This window comes from Erinaceus europaeus, chromosome 17, assembly GCF_950295315.1.
Source record: "Erinaceus europaeus chromosome 17, mEriEur2.1, whole genome shotgun sequence".
NCBI lineage: Eukaryota > Metazoa > Chordata > Mammalia > Eulipotyphla > Erinaceidae > Erinaceus > Erinaceus europaeus.
Window position 1 is genome coordinate 54,870,379 of NC_080178.1, and position 13,511 is coordinate 54,883,889.

Sequence of the window (13,511 nt, forward strand, 5' to 3'; positions counted from 1 at the left end):
GTGCCCGGCGGCCACTCACCAGTCTCGGTGTTCTCATGTTCCGTGTCAGTGAGCGTGAGGTTGGAGTTGGCGCGACTGGAGAGGCAGGAGCTTCGCCCTGACCGGGTGCTGCGCCCCCACAGCCGCATGGGCTGCTCTGGGGACAGCATGGTGTCAGCTTCCAGCTCAGCATCTGAGCCGGCCCCCAGCATGTAGCCACAGTGCGGGGGGCCCAGGTCTGTGCGGTACAGGGTGCCATGGGGTGGTGTCATCTCCCCCAGCCCTAGCTCCCTCAGGGTGAAGTTGGTTCCTGAGAGGAAAGATGGGTGGATTGGGTCAGGGTACAGAAGTGGGAGGGGCATGCCAGAACCCCCATCCCTTACCCTGGTGGAATCAAGGGTACCCTAACTTCTGGATCATTCCATGCTCATGCCTTTTATTGGCTCCCCTGGCTCTCTCCTTTTGCCCCTTTCCCACCAGACCCCCAAGCCCTTGTGGCCTTTGGGGCTCATCTCAAACAGCTCCCCCTATGTTAAGTCTCTCCCCTTGTCCATTCATCTGTGAAGAGGTCAATTCTCTTTCCTGCTTGCTATCTGGGCCCCAGACTGTGGGGGTCTGTTTGAGGGTCCAATTCCTCAGCTTAACCAGAGAGAGGGACTTTTCAGCTGAGTCAGGAGTCGGAGACAAGGGCAAGGAGACAGAGACTGGCTGGAACAGGGATTCTGAATAGGAGGAACAGGGCAGGGGTATCACTTGAGCTGGGGGCAAAGGGGAGGGAGGGGGTGTCAAAGCATCTCTCTAGCCACTCAGAGCTCAGAGCTGACCCTCTCAGCAGCATCCTCTTGGCAACGCCAAGACAATGACAGTGGGGTAATGGTGTTCCCTTAGCTGGGGGGTTGGCTGTATGAACAATCAGCAGGACTCAGGAAGAGCCTGCTCAGTAGCCTGAGGACTGACACACGCCCCCTTTGGGGGTGGGGGGAAATATGCCTCACAGCCTGTGAAGCCTGTGGCTTAGCCCAGAGTTGGTGGAGGGTCTGACCCCAGCCCCAGAGCCTGGCTCCTTGGCCGCAGGACTCCAGTGAAGTAGGTGAGCATAAAGAGGAAGGGCTCACATTGAACCATTGCTGCCCAGAGGCAGTCCACAGGCCAGAGTGCCAGATTCTGAAGCATAAGGTTCTGAGTTTGATCCCTGACATTGCATGTGCCAGAGATGCTCTGGCTTTCTCTCTGGTTACTCAATAAACTCTCTAATCAAAAGGGCTACAGTAGAGGGGCCCCTACATCCAGGGCCCTGCAGAGACACACATCTGCCCTAGCCCTCACCTGCACGGCAGAACTCCTCGGCCTCCTGTGGCACCAGGTCTTTGACGCGGCTGCCATAGGCCAGGCGGGCGTCCTGGTCATAAGCCTTGAGGGTCTCACTGGAGCTGTAGGACTTCTGTGGGGCCTTGCCCTCCTCACTGTCAGCCGAGGAGCTGGTGTAGCGGCGCTCCGTGTCCCGGCGTCGGGTCAGCGAGCGGTATGGCTTCCTCTCCTTCACGTCCATGGCCGCCGGCCCTTGCTCTTCCACATCCACGGAGGGGTCCTTGCCGTGCTCAGGTCCAGGGGCTGGAGCAGGGGACCAGAAAAACACATGAGTGGAGGTAGTAGGCAGAGCCAGTCACTCTCAGGGTGCAGACTGTGTGACTTCCTGGAGCCTCAAAACAATCACCCAGCAGTGGAGAGAGGGCTTTTGCCCTGTTTTATAGATGGGCATCAGTGACCCAAAACCACTTGTGCTGGGACACTCACAAGGTCAGCAGCAAAGCTGGCACTAAGGGGACGATCATAAAGTTCCCACTAAGGTGGCCAGAGCCCATGCAGTTGGCTTAGAATCACTTGGGAACCCAATTCTTACACTAGCTGTCAACTAAGGCTGGGCATAGGGCAAGCAGAGTCATGCTTACTGGGCTGACCTTGACTGGGCAAACCTCAAATGTTGACCCAAGTGGGCGACATTCAAACCTAGAAAGGTAAGCTCTGCCCTGCTAGGATTCAGCACCCATCACTGCTGACTAGCAGTGTCCTGACTGCCTAAGAGGCAGGCCCTCCAGGGCAAACCTGGGCCACCCATTTGCACCCCGACTGTGCTGTTAAATTGAGTGTGTTGACAGAAAGAAGATGCCAGAATGGATTCCATGGCATCTCCTGCTTTGTTCCTTCTTGGTCTCTCTCTCTCTCTGTCTCTCTTTTTTAGTTTTTAATTTTTAAAAATAGTTTATTTATTCATTTATTTGCTAGGACAGAGAGAAATTAAGAAGGAAGTGAGGGAAAGAGAGAGACACACGTAGCACTGCTATGCAGATGGGGACCAGAAGTGTGAACCTGGGTCCTTGTGCATGGTAACACGCAGGCCCCTGACTTGCCTTTTCTATGAGGCCAACTGTTACTCCCCAAACTGATATCAGCATCCAGCACCCAGCACCTGTAGGTGACTCAAAGCACCTTTCTGATCTCCTTCGGAGGAGGCACCACACAGGAGTACCACGCAGAGCACTGAGGGAGCTGTGGGGATGAGGGAGCTGTGCTTTAGATGTGCCCCCCTCCTCCCTGTCTCCATTTCTCCCCTCACACAGAGTTCTTGCCCTGCTATTCCGAGCCTGGTGGGAGTCCTCAGGGGACATATAAGTTCAACAGTCCTTGGGGAGAGTGAGATGAGTGCAGAGACAGGGCTGATGCCACAGAAGCCCTGACCCCAGGTAGGATGGGCTGAAGCAAGGAGCGAGGATCCTGAGCAGAGAGAGGCTTTTACACCAGGAACAGAGAAGTCAAGGGAGATGACAACAGGCAGTTTGCAGGGGACAAGGAAACTCTAGATCCCTCCCTCCCCTTTCCTTCCTGTCTTTCTTACTTCCTTATTTATTTTTGATGCTGGGCAATGAACCTAGGAAGCTTCCCTGGGTCCATTTGTTTTTAAAGATTTATTTATAAATAAGTCAGGAAAGGATAGAGGGAGAGATAGGTAGATAGTTAGACAGACAAGGAAGGAAAGAGTATAAGGGGAGAGAACCAGAGTATCACTAAGGCAGACACAATGCCAGGGATCAAAAAAGGGACTTCATGCTTGAGAATTCAACACTTTATCCACTGAACCATCTCGTGGGCTACAGGGTCAATTATTTTTTTAGAAAGAAAGGAAGAGAGAAAAGAGAGACACAGCACTATTCTACCATCTATGGAGCTTTCCCCAGCACTGTCTGCTCACAATGCTCCCATGTGGTGCTAGGTCTTGAACCCAGGGCCTTGCACATGTTCACTCTACTGGATGAGCCACTTCCTGGTCCTCTCTGAATTCCCATTTCTCTTCACCCTCTAGCAGAAATACATTTACTTCACCATCTAGAACACATGCAAATCTATACGCCACTAAATAAAAAGAACACTTTTAAATTGGTGCCTCTAGCCTCAGATTTCCAGGGTGGAAAGTGATACTTTCTATTTTATTTGACACTGCTAAAGGAGAATTACAGGTGCCAAAAGACAACTGGAGAAAACAGCCTTCTGATTGCAGCATGAGTGAAAGCGGGAGGCTTGGGACAACTGGGAGACAGATAGAGGTCTCCTTGTTCCTGGGGGTCAGACTTCAGGGAAGGCACGAAGTTCAAACGAAAGCTTAAGAGACCAGCAGCCTAGCAGGAATAAGAAGGACTCTTCATGAAGGACTAAAACGTAACATGGTACCTGGCCAGCTGACCATCAAATCCTAGTGCTGGCGTATAAGGTGTAGGGTGTAGGGGAGATCCAGAGTGGCATAGCAGTCAGGATGCCAGACTTGGGTGAGGGGTGGATAGGTGGGGGAAGGGAGATGAGGAAACAAAACTCTTGGTACTGGAGAGAAACTCTAGAAGCCAGACCATGGCCATAGTAGGTTCCAGGGATAACATATATATTTATATGTTATAATATAGATAGAGAGGAAGGAGAATCAGCATACCACTCTGGCACATAAGATACCAGGGATAGAACCTAGGACTTCATGCTTGAGATTTCAATACTTTAACCACTGTACCACAAGCTCCAGGAATATTTACTAGGGGCTGAGGCTGACACTTTCAGCACAGGAGACTTGAGACACACATATGTGTAGGGACCCCTGCTCCTGGCGGGCCCTTGAGGAACCGGGGCTCTCCCACTCTCGGCTAACCTCCAAGGTCAACTGGACGCCTACCAGGAACTCAGCTAAATACCTGATGGACTGACATTTGACAAGTTTCCCTTCACTCAAGCACACAGCAATCTTTTCAGTTCACTGTGTGTCAGAAAAGGAACCATAAATAATTCAGAGTGAAGCTATGTTCTACCAAATCTAGGTCTGGGGGGAGGTGTGTGTGTGTGTGTGTGTGTGTGTGTGTGTGTGTGTGTGTGGTGTGTGTGTGTGTGTGTGTGTGTGTGTGTGTGTGTGTGTGTAAACCTTCAGAAGATTTTCTTTTTTGCCTGTCTCTTGGCTTTCCTGCTCCAGGCTGACTTTTTCCAGATAGAAAAAATGAGACAGAGAGGCAGAAGGAATGAAAGAGCCCACAGCACCAAAGTTTTCTTCACTGTGTGGAGGCCCCGGGCTCAAATGTGGGTCATGCACACAGCAAAGCAGTGCACTATCCAAGTGAACTGTTACACTGACCCTAGGGCCACTATAAGTTTTTGCTTCTCTTGGTTCTTCTCAGGCCTTTGCCTTAGGCTCTAATGTGGCGTGAAGCTTACTGTTGGGGATCCCCAGTTCTGTGCCAGGCATGTCCGTGTATGAACAGAAGTCAGAGAAATAGGGACAATTGGCCTCCCTTTATAGAGCTAGAAACTGAGGCTTGGGGTGGCGACAGGGTCCTCCAGCTACTGAGTATGGCAGAGCAGGACACCACCAGGTGAGCTATGAGGCAACCCCATTTTGCTGACCCCTAGCCATGTTAACCCCTCTGATGGACCAAGCTAGCCTCTGAGCTGGGTGTCGAAAGCACACCTGTGACACCTGCTTCTGTCCATGTGCCCTGAACAGAGAGGTGCAGGGTTTGGCAGTGGGGTGGTGGGTATATGAGGTGGTGCTTGGCTGTGAGCCCAGCTCAGCTGTGGGGACACCCCTTATTAGAGTCTGGCTGGCAGGTGACAGATGGAGTGGCTGCCAGCATGAATCATACACCTTCTGGTGACTAGCTGTGGACCAGGCAGGCAGAGGCTTGGAGGGGATCTAGGGGTAGGCCAGAGCCCTGAAGAGAAGCAGGAAGCATGGTGCCTGCCATCTTAGGGCTGAGAACACAGAGAACTCAAAAGGCTCAGAAAGTAGCTCAGCAGGTAGAGTGCAGGCCTTGCCAAGTCAGAGGTCCTGGTTTGATCCCCCCACACATGGCAGCACCAGGGACTGTGCCCAGGGAGCCACTCCATGGGTGGTGGGGCAGTTATTTTGGTGTCTCTCTCTCTTTTTCTCTATTCCTCTCTTGTCTTTCTCTTTTAAAATATTTATTTTATTCAATAAGACAGAGAGAAATTGAGATGAGAGGGAAGGGTAGAGAGATACCTGCACCACTCATGAAGTTTCCCCTCTGTCTGTGGGAACTGGGAACTTGAGCTCAAGTCCTCGTGCATGGTAATGTGCACATGCAAGCTGGTGCTCCGCCATCAGCCCACACCCCTTCTCTTAAAAGAAAAAAGACAAAAAAGATTGGGCTGGGGGTCATCAAAATAGCTCACCTGGGCAGTATGCCTGCTTTACCATGTGCGCAAACCAAACTGAGGCCTGGAGGTAGCTTTGGTGCTGGGTGAATTTCACTCTCTCCCTCTATCTCTCTAGCTAGAAAAAGTCATTCCAGAGCAGTAACTATCCAGTGATAACCCTTTCCTGCCCCCACCGCCCCCAAAATAAAATGATTGGGAGGCAGTTCAGCCTATGCACAGGGTACTGGGTTGATTCTATGGCACTGTGGTAAACATCACCAAACAGGAGCCCCCTGGAGGCTCACAGGTAGAGTGAGGGCCAGGGTTCCAGGTAGACACAAGGAAGGAAGTGCCTGCAGAGGAGAAGCCTCACGAGTGGTGAAGCAGTGCTGTAGTGTCTCTCCTTCTCCCTCTCTACCTCTGTCTATAGGAAATGACAACTGGTTGATAGGAGCAGTGGAGTCATGCAATAACCCTGGTGGCAAAATGAACTAACAGTTGAGGCCCTCCCAACCCTCCCCCCCAAAAAAACCCTCAAATATAAATGGGCAGAGCCTATGAGCAGACATTTCCCTTAAAAAGACACACAGGTGGGAAACAGCACTTGGGGAGAAGCTCAGCACCACCGGCTGTCAGGAAAACTGTGCCACTGCTCACTGGGAAGAATAACACAGAGAAGAGGCTGCTGGGAAGGCTGGCAAGATGCAGGGCAGCCAGAGTACTCACAGATTCCTGCCAGAAACACAGTCCTAATGGAAAAGAGTTTGGCATTTCCTTTGGAAATTAAAGCTGCAATCACTATTCATCGGGGCAGGTACACTGGGGGTATGCAGCCCCCACATGTGTGTGCACGTACCTTCATACGCACAACAGTGTTCATGGAAACTTTCCTCACAGCGGCCCACACTGAGAGAGCCAGCATTCAACAGCATGACCAAAGAGCTGGCTGTGGGATGCTACATAATGACAAAAAGGGGTAAAACTAATGGTCTCCAAGGAGCTCATTCAGGTGAAAAAAGCCAATTGCCAAAGGCTACGTGTTCTCTGATCTCATGTCTGTGACCCTCTCAGAAGGACATGGTTTTAGAAATGGAGCACAGGTGAATAGTCACTGGCAGAGGTGGGGGCTGGAGAAGAGTGGGAGGAAGGCAGCCGTGGCTGTGAAAGGGTGTCTGTGGTGATGGGCAGGCTCACTCCCTTGGTCCACCAAGCTATGAGTGACCACATAGCACCGAGTTCAACACTGGGGGCTGGGGAGATAGCATAATGGTGAAGCAAAGACTCACATGCTTGAGGCTATGAGGTCCCAGCAGTGCTCTGGCCTGCCCCACCCTGCTCATCTATCATCCTCTCTCTCTTATTTAAACAAATAATTAAAAAAAAAAGAATTAAAGGAATCATGTTAGGCAAGATAAGCTAGAAAGAGAAGGATGGATATGGGATGATTTCACTCATAGACAGAAGTTGAAAAATAAGAACAGAAGGGAAAGCACAAAGCAGAACTTGGGCTGGAGTTGGTGTACTGCACCAAAGTAAAGGACTCTGGAGTGGGGTGGAAGGGAGTGTTCAGATGCTGGAACATATTGGTGGACCTAGGTGGAGGATTAGTGTTATATGGAAAATTGAGAAATGCTACATACATACCAACTACTGTATTTTACTGTGGACTGTAAACCATTAATTCTCCCAGCAAAGAAAAAAAAAAGGGTGGGCAGGGCTAGACTGCATAATGGTTATGCACTGAGACTGTCATAGCTGAGGCTCCAAAGTCCCAGGTTCAATTCCTTACATCACCATAACCCAGAGTTGATCAGTGCTCTGGTAAAAATAAATGAACATTTTTTAAAAAGGAATTAAAATAATCAGCACCCATATTCAGATATGTGAAGCTCACACTGGGGAAACTAACAACATGGTTGAGTGCTTTTCTGTCTCTGTTCTGGCTGTGCTAGTTTCTCTGCTCTGAATGTTTTCCCAAATGTTAAAGGGGGGATCAGGTGGGTAAGGGGGACGGGGCAAATCTGCATTACTTCCACTGTAACCATCTCAACCAAAATCCCAACTCAAAGAACAGGGTTTTGAGTCAGAGAGACTTGAACTTGAACCTTGATCCTGCTATGCACTTCCTGAAAAACTCTTGGCAAGTTGGCTCCCTGAGACTAGTTTCCTTGTCTATGCAGTGGACACGGCTCTGGCTCTGCCCTCTTCTTGACTTGTCTCGGGACCTAAGTGAGGAGGAAGCCTGACTCTTCTTGCCACAGAGATGGAGACTTAGCAGATGAGGAGAATCTGTACATTGAGAACAGACCCACCTGCATCTGTCCTGGCTTCCATTCCACCTGCCCTGCTCTTTCCTGGCCTAAGCTGAAAAAGCCCCCCAACCCCATGTGAAAACACCAGGCCTGAATGGGAAAGAGTTGGGCGCAGTTTCAGTGTCTAGCTATGAGTACTAGTTATGAAGTCAGACCCTCTACATGCTGTCTTGGACAACTGCTTGCTGTATATCTTAGGGATCATGTTTCCATCCCCCTAAAAGAAAAAGCTAGCAAGCTGCTCAGATTCATGTGAACCCATCAATTCTTACTTACCATGTGCAGGAACTAGTAACTACACAAATGTCGCCAGAGTCCATGCCCAGGACACTGGAAATCGAGGGTGGGTGGGTTTCTGCACCAGTCACCTCCTATCCCCCATGAACTGGTGTGCTTCCCTGCCCTGACTCCAGGCTTGGTCACATGATTTGCACAGGCCAGTGGGCTCCTATGCTATACAGAGACCCCAGCAGGGCTGCTCCTGGCTGGAGACACAGGGCAGAAAGACAGACAGAGTCCCCATCTCCAGCCCAGACCCCTAAAGCCATTGAAAGTAAGTAGAAATGGTATGAAGAAATAAGCAGAACTTATGAATCCCCTTTTTTCTATGTAAATTTATGTACTAATGAGAGAGAGAGAATAAACACTGGTGTATCACTCTGGCATATATAGTACTGGCAGCAAACTCAGGCCCTCTGGCATGCAAGTCCTGTGCTCCTCCACTGAGCTGCCTCCCCTCCTGAGCCATTAAACCTCTCTTCTGTTTTCCTGTCATTTATTCACCATCCTGTAGCAACCCTTTGGAATAATGCTCCCAGATCACATTTATGCTGTATTTCTTTCTTTTAAGATTTATCTATTTTTGTCAGAGACAGAGATCAGGGAAGAGACAAGGGGGAGATACAGATGAAGAGAAAGAGAGAGAGACACCTGCAGCACTGCTTTACCATTTATAAAGCTCCTCCCCACACAGGTGGGAACCAGGGTCCCGAACCTGTGTCCATGACCCCATGCATGGTAATGTGCGCTCAGCTGGGTGCACACTGCCTAGTCCCTCGTTTACGCTGTACTTCCAGTTGAGGGGTTGCTGGCTACTTACTGTATCTGCAGTTCCCCAGAGATGGGGTGTCTGTATCCTGCCCAGTACTGGGTCCTAGGTAGCCAGCAGGCACTTGGTACAGATGCTCTCATCAACTGAGCACCTGAGCAGGCACAGGTCCCTTGTCTCTTCCTCCTGTGTCTCCTACCGCTCATTTGCAGGCCCGTGATGCCAGACCTGGGCTGTGCTCTGTATTTGTTTTCATGACCAATCCTCACCTGTCAAGGCCTTCATTCAGCTCTTTGAGGCTGTCTCCTAGGAGGCCCAGTCGCTGGGAGACACCTTGCCCTGCCAGACTTGCCTTGCACATGGTTCTGAGCAAAGCCCCACAGCTGTCACCTAGGTTCGGTCACCTCCACATGGCATGAGGCCTTTCCACACAGCAGCCTAGGCAATTGGGGCCCACCTGCCTGTTGCGTGTGGTTACGCCACCAGGCTCCTGTCTAAAGTGGAGATGATAAGGGGCCAGATGGTGGCACACTTGGTAGAGTACCCATGTCATCAGGTACAAGAAGCCCTCAGTTCCCATGTGCAGGGAGAATGCTTCACGAGTGGTGAAGCAGTGCTCTAAGTGTCTTTTCTCTCCCTCTTCCTATCTCCTCTTCTCCTCTTGATTTCTCTCTGTCTGTGTCTATGTAATAAATTAATAAATATTAAAACAAAGATGATGATTCTACGTACCTGAGGGTGGGGGTGGGGGACTGACAGCTGACAGGGGCACAGGACTTAGCACGGGTTTGGCATGCGACTGTGACCAACACCACCAACATCAACAGCACTGTCACCGTTACTACAAGGCATTTTGTTCTGGTCTGCCAGTGGTTCTGAATTTTTTCACCCTGCTTGTTTCATATGTTAATGGCAGCCAGGGAGATAGGATAGTGATTATAGTGAAGAATTCCATGGCTGAGCCTCAAAGTTGCCATAAGCCAGAGCTGAGAGGTACTCTGGTCTCTCTCCATGGGTCTCCTAAGAATAAACAGTCTTTTTAGAAATACATTAATGCTCTTGTTTACAACATTTATTTACCCATTTCTTTTGCTGCTGAGCAATTATTCAGCAGAAACCTGAATCTGTCCTGGGCTTCAAGGCGGCAAGGCCTGGGTTCTCAGAAAGACAGAAGAGACACTCGCTAGAATGGTGTCTTTGCAGTGTGACTATCAGCCCAAGTTTACAGATGAGGGAGACCCCAGTTGGCACTCCTGGTCCAGCTCTCTGCATCCCCAGAGGGAGTTATGTCCCAGTGTCCTGCCTCTTCTTCCTCCAGCAACCCAGGCCAGAGTTGCTGCCAGCAGGGAGGAGGAGGGGCGTAACTCTGAAGCCAAGGTCTGGGGTCCCTGCACAGGACTGTGCTTTTCAGGAAACCCAAAACCCCTTCAAAGTGGAATTAGCCCCAGGGAGGTATGGCTGGAAACTAGTGGGTTGCCACCACTCCCTGCTCTGAAGGAACGGGGCAGGGAGGGAGCCACTGCTTTTCCTTTGCTCCCCCTTCTGGGAGTAAATCCCAAACCCAGCCCCAAGTTAAGCAGCAAAGGGCCTAGAGAATGAGCTAGAAGCAGCATGGACCTAAGGTTCCCAGCTCACAAGAAGTTGGACCCACCTAACTAAAGGGAGACAACTAGGCGCCAGGACCATTCTGGAATCTACCCTTCACAGAGGGCACAGTGCTGCCCACAGGCTCCTCGCTGGTCCCCACTGCCCTCAGCAGCTCCCACAGCCTCGGGGCATCAGGAAGAGTGACCACAAGCAGGCAGAAGTGTGGTTTCTGGCCTTGGGAGGCAGCTCTGAGACCCCTGCCATAGCAACAGTCCACAAATTCAGACACAAACGGCAGGTTTCTTTCTGGAAACCAGTGTGTGTCTGCCAAGGCAGCTGGCCAAACCACTGCCATTTTATAGAGGGGGCAAGGGTTTGTCCTAGACCACACAGCTTTGTCTAAAGGGGATGAGTTTTAAAGCCACCCAGGGGGAAGAGTCTCAATCTTTCTCTCTTTTCTTTTTCCTCCTTCCCTCTCTCTCTCCCTTCCTTTGACTTACTTACTATCACAAGAGTGGGAGGAAAGAAAGAGGTGGAGAGAACCAGATTATAACTCTGGAAAATATGATGCCAGGGACTGAACTCAAAACCTCCACTTTTTAAGTTCAGTACTCTAGCCACTAAGCCACCTTGGGGTCTCTATCTACTCCCATGTCTCAGCTTTACACTCACTATAGATGTGAGAAAGATAAGCTCTGTTCAGATATTGGAAGCTTCTCTGAAGAAGGTGCACATGACCTGGGAACTCAGAAGCATGATCCAAGTGTCAGCTACTCTTTTCAAAATGATTTCATCTCTTCTGGGACAACTGTGCCTGCGTAATTCTATCACCTCAAGTGGATTTTCCCCTCTTCCCCTTTTCAATCACAGATAAAAACAGAGGAGGAGAGACAGAGAGGAAGAGAAGAGACACCAAGCATGAATCTGCCACTTGTAAAGCCCTCGCCCCTTTCACCCTGTGCTCTCACATGGTGGCCAGGTGTTTGAACCCAGATCCTAGAGTATGGAAAAACATGCCCTCTACTGGGCGAGCTACCGCCTGGCCCCTACCACCTTATTTTCATGAGCCCAGGAAGGAGACCAGAGTACTGCTCAGCTCTTGCATATGATTTTCTTATTGAGGAAAACGAAGGCTTGGGGAGTAGGCACTGTCTGAGGATGCTCAGCTGGCAAGAAGCAGAGCTAAGACAGGAGCCCAGGGAGTGAGAGCCACTGATCAGCAAGAGGAGTTAGGCCACAGGCATCTGAACACTTGACTCTGAGAAGCAGAACAATATCAGTTGGGAATCAAAGCCTCTGACTGGGGAGGGGCATCCAGGGGTGCAGGGGCTGTCAGTGTGAAGGATGCTAGCTGGATGCTGGATGCAGGCTGCAGGAAGATGAGGCGGGCAGGCAGGCAAGGGTTGTGTCTGGGGGGCTAGAATGTGCCCCAGCTGAGTCACAGCCCTTGGGAGGGGACACATGCTGCCCGTGTTCCCAACGACAAGCTAGGATCTGAGTCAAACTCCGCAAACAGTAAGTGACAGAGCTAGAATATGAACTCAGAACTGGCTGCCCCTGCCTCCTGCATGTATGTATTGTCTGTGCCTCTCTGCTGCTGGGTGATGGTGGAGCATCAGAAGGTGTCTGGGGGTGGGGGCTGTCAACCCCAACCCTTGCTTGTAGTTCACCTGTCTACCTCTGCCCTCTATTCTCTCTTGGGTGCCTTGTGGTATACAGTGCTGGGCCTGAGGATTCAAGAGTGGTCTGTTTCTTCCCTTCCTTTCCTTTCCTTTCCCTTCCCTTCCCTTCCCTTCCCTTCCCTTCCCTTCCCTTCCCTTCCCTTCCCTTCCCTTCCCTTCCCTTCCCTTCCCTTCCCTTCCCTTCCTTTCCCTTCCCTTCACTTTTCTTTTTATTATGATAGAGACAGATAGAAATAGGCTGCAAGAGGGGGGAGAAGAGACACTGGCAGCACTGCTCCACAGCTCAAGAAGCTTCCCCCTTGCAGGTGGGGAGCAGGGACTTGAACCAGGGTCCTTCTGCATAATGTGTGTGCTCAACTAGGTGCATCAATGCTCAATCCCCAGGAATGGTCTTTTCTCATCACTGCATCTCACAGGCAGGACAACACTGTCTGCTGGAAGATATTTAGCTGGTCCCCACCCAGCCTGGGCTTCTTGGGACCACGATGATCCTCAGAGTGTGGAAAATCTGCCAGTCAGAGGGGGAATTGGGAAAGGAGAGGAGGGTAGGGTTCTAGGTCTCTCAGTCCTCCTCCACCTGACAGGAAAAGTTATTATTATTATCATTATCATTTTTACTACTATTATTTTGCCATCAGGGTTGTCACTTGGGGCTCACTGCCTAGGAGTCCACCACTCCTAGTGCTTTTTTTCTACATAGAGGGTGAGAGACAGAGAGAGATAGAGAGAAGAGACACCACAGCACCACTCCATTGCTTCTGAGGCTTCCTCTTTGTAGGTGCTCCCATGTGGTGGCTGGGGGATTAAACCCAGGTCATCTCACATGACAGCACGTGCATTTTACCTGGTGACCTGTCTTCCAGCCCCTGACTCATTTTTCATCTGGTTCACATATTAGGCCTCTACCTTGGCTTCCACTTAAGCAAACAGATCCCTGGCTGAAAGCAAGTTTTCCAGGAAGCCACTCCCTTAAAACATCTTAGTCTCTGGGCTAGGCCAGATTAGCATTTGATTTTACATTGACTTCTTGGCTTGGGGTAGCTTCATTCATTCATTATTCTAATTAAATGGCTAGGCTGCTCCCAGCATGTATCTGCTGATGATCTGTTATGAGCTAGACGCCATTCTAGGTGTTAGGCTTACACAGAAGAGAAATCTTTTCCCCTGCCTGTCTTCCTCTACCCTGATGAACCTTTTTCACAGCTGTTATTAAGATTTTCT

General features: G+C 50.4%; 1 protein-coding gene across 11 annotated transcripts in view; it reads right to left on the reverse strand.

Annotated features, from left to right (window-relative positions):
* TENM4 (teneurin transmembrane protein 4) overlaps positions 1 to 13,511 on the reverse strand; it is a 545,270-nt gene that overhangs the window by 300,050 nt on the left and 231,709 nt on the right. For all 11 annotated transcript variants that reach the window (XM_060176742.1, XM_060176743.1, XM_060176746.1 and 8 more), the window contains 2 exons: positions 1,306 to 1,590; positions 20 to 289 (listed from right to left, as the gene is read on the reverse strand). In XM_060176742.1, the coding sequence (XP_060032725.1) occupies positions 20 to 289; positions 1,306 to 1,528 (493 nt within the window). In that variant the 5' untranslated portion in view covers positions 1,529 to 1,590. The remainder of the gene's footprint in view (positions 1 to 19; positions 290 to 1,305; positions 1,591 to 13,511) is intronic.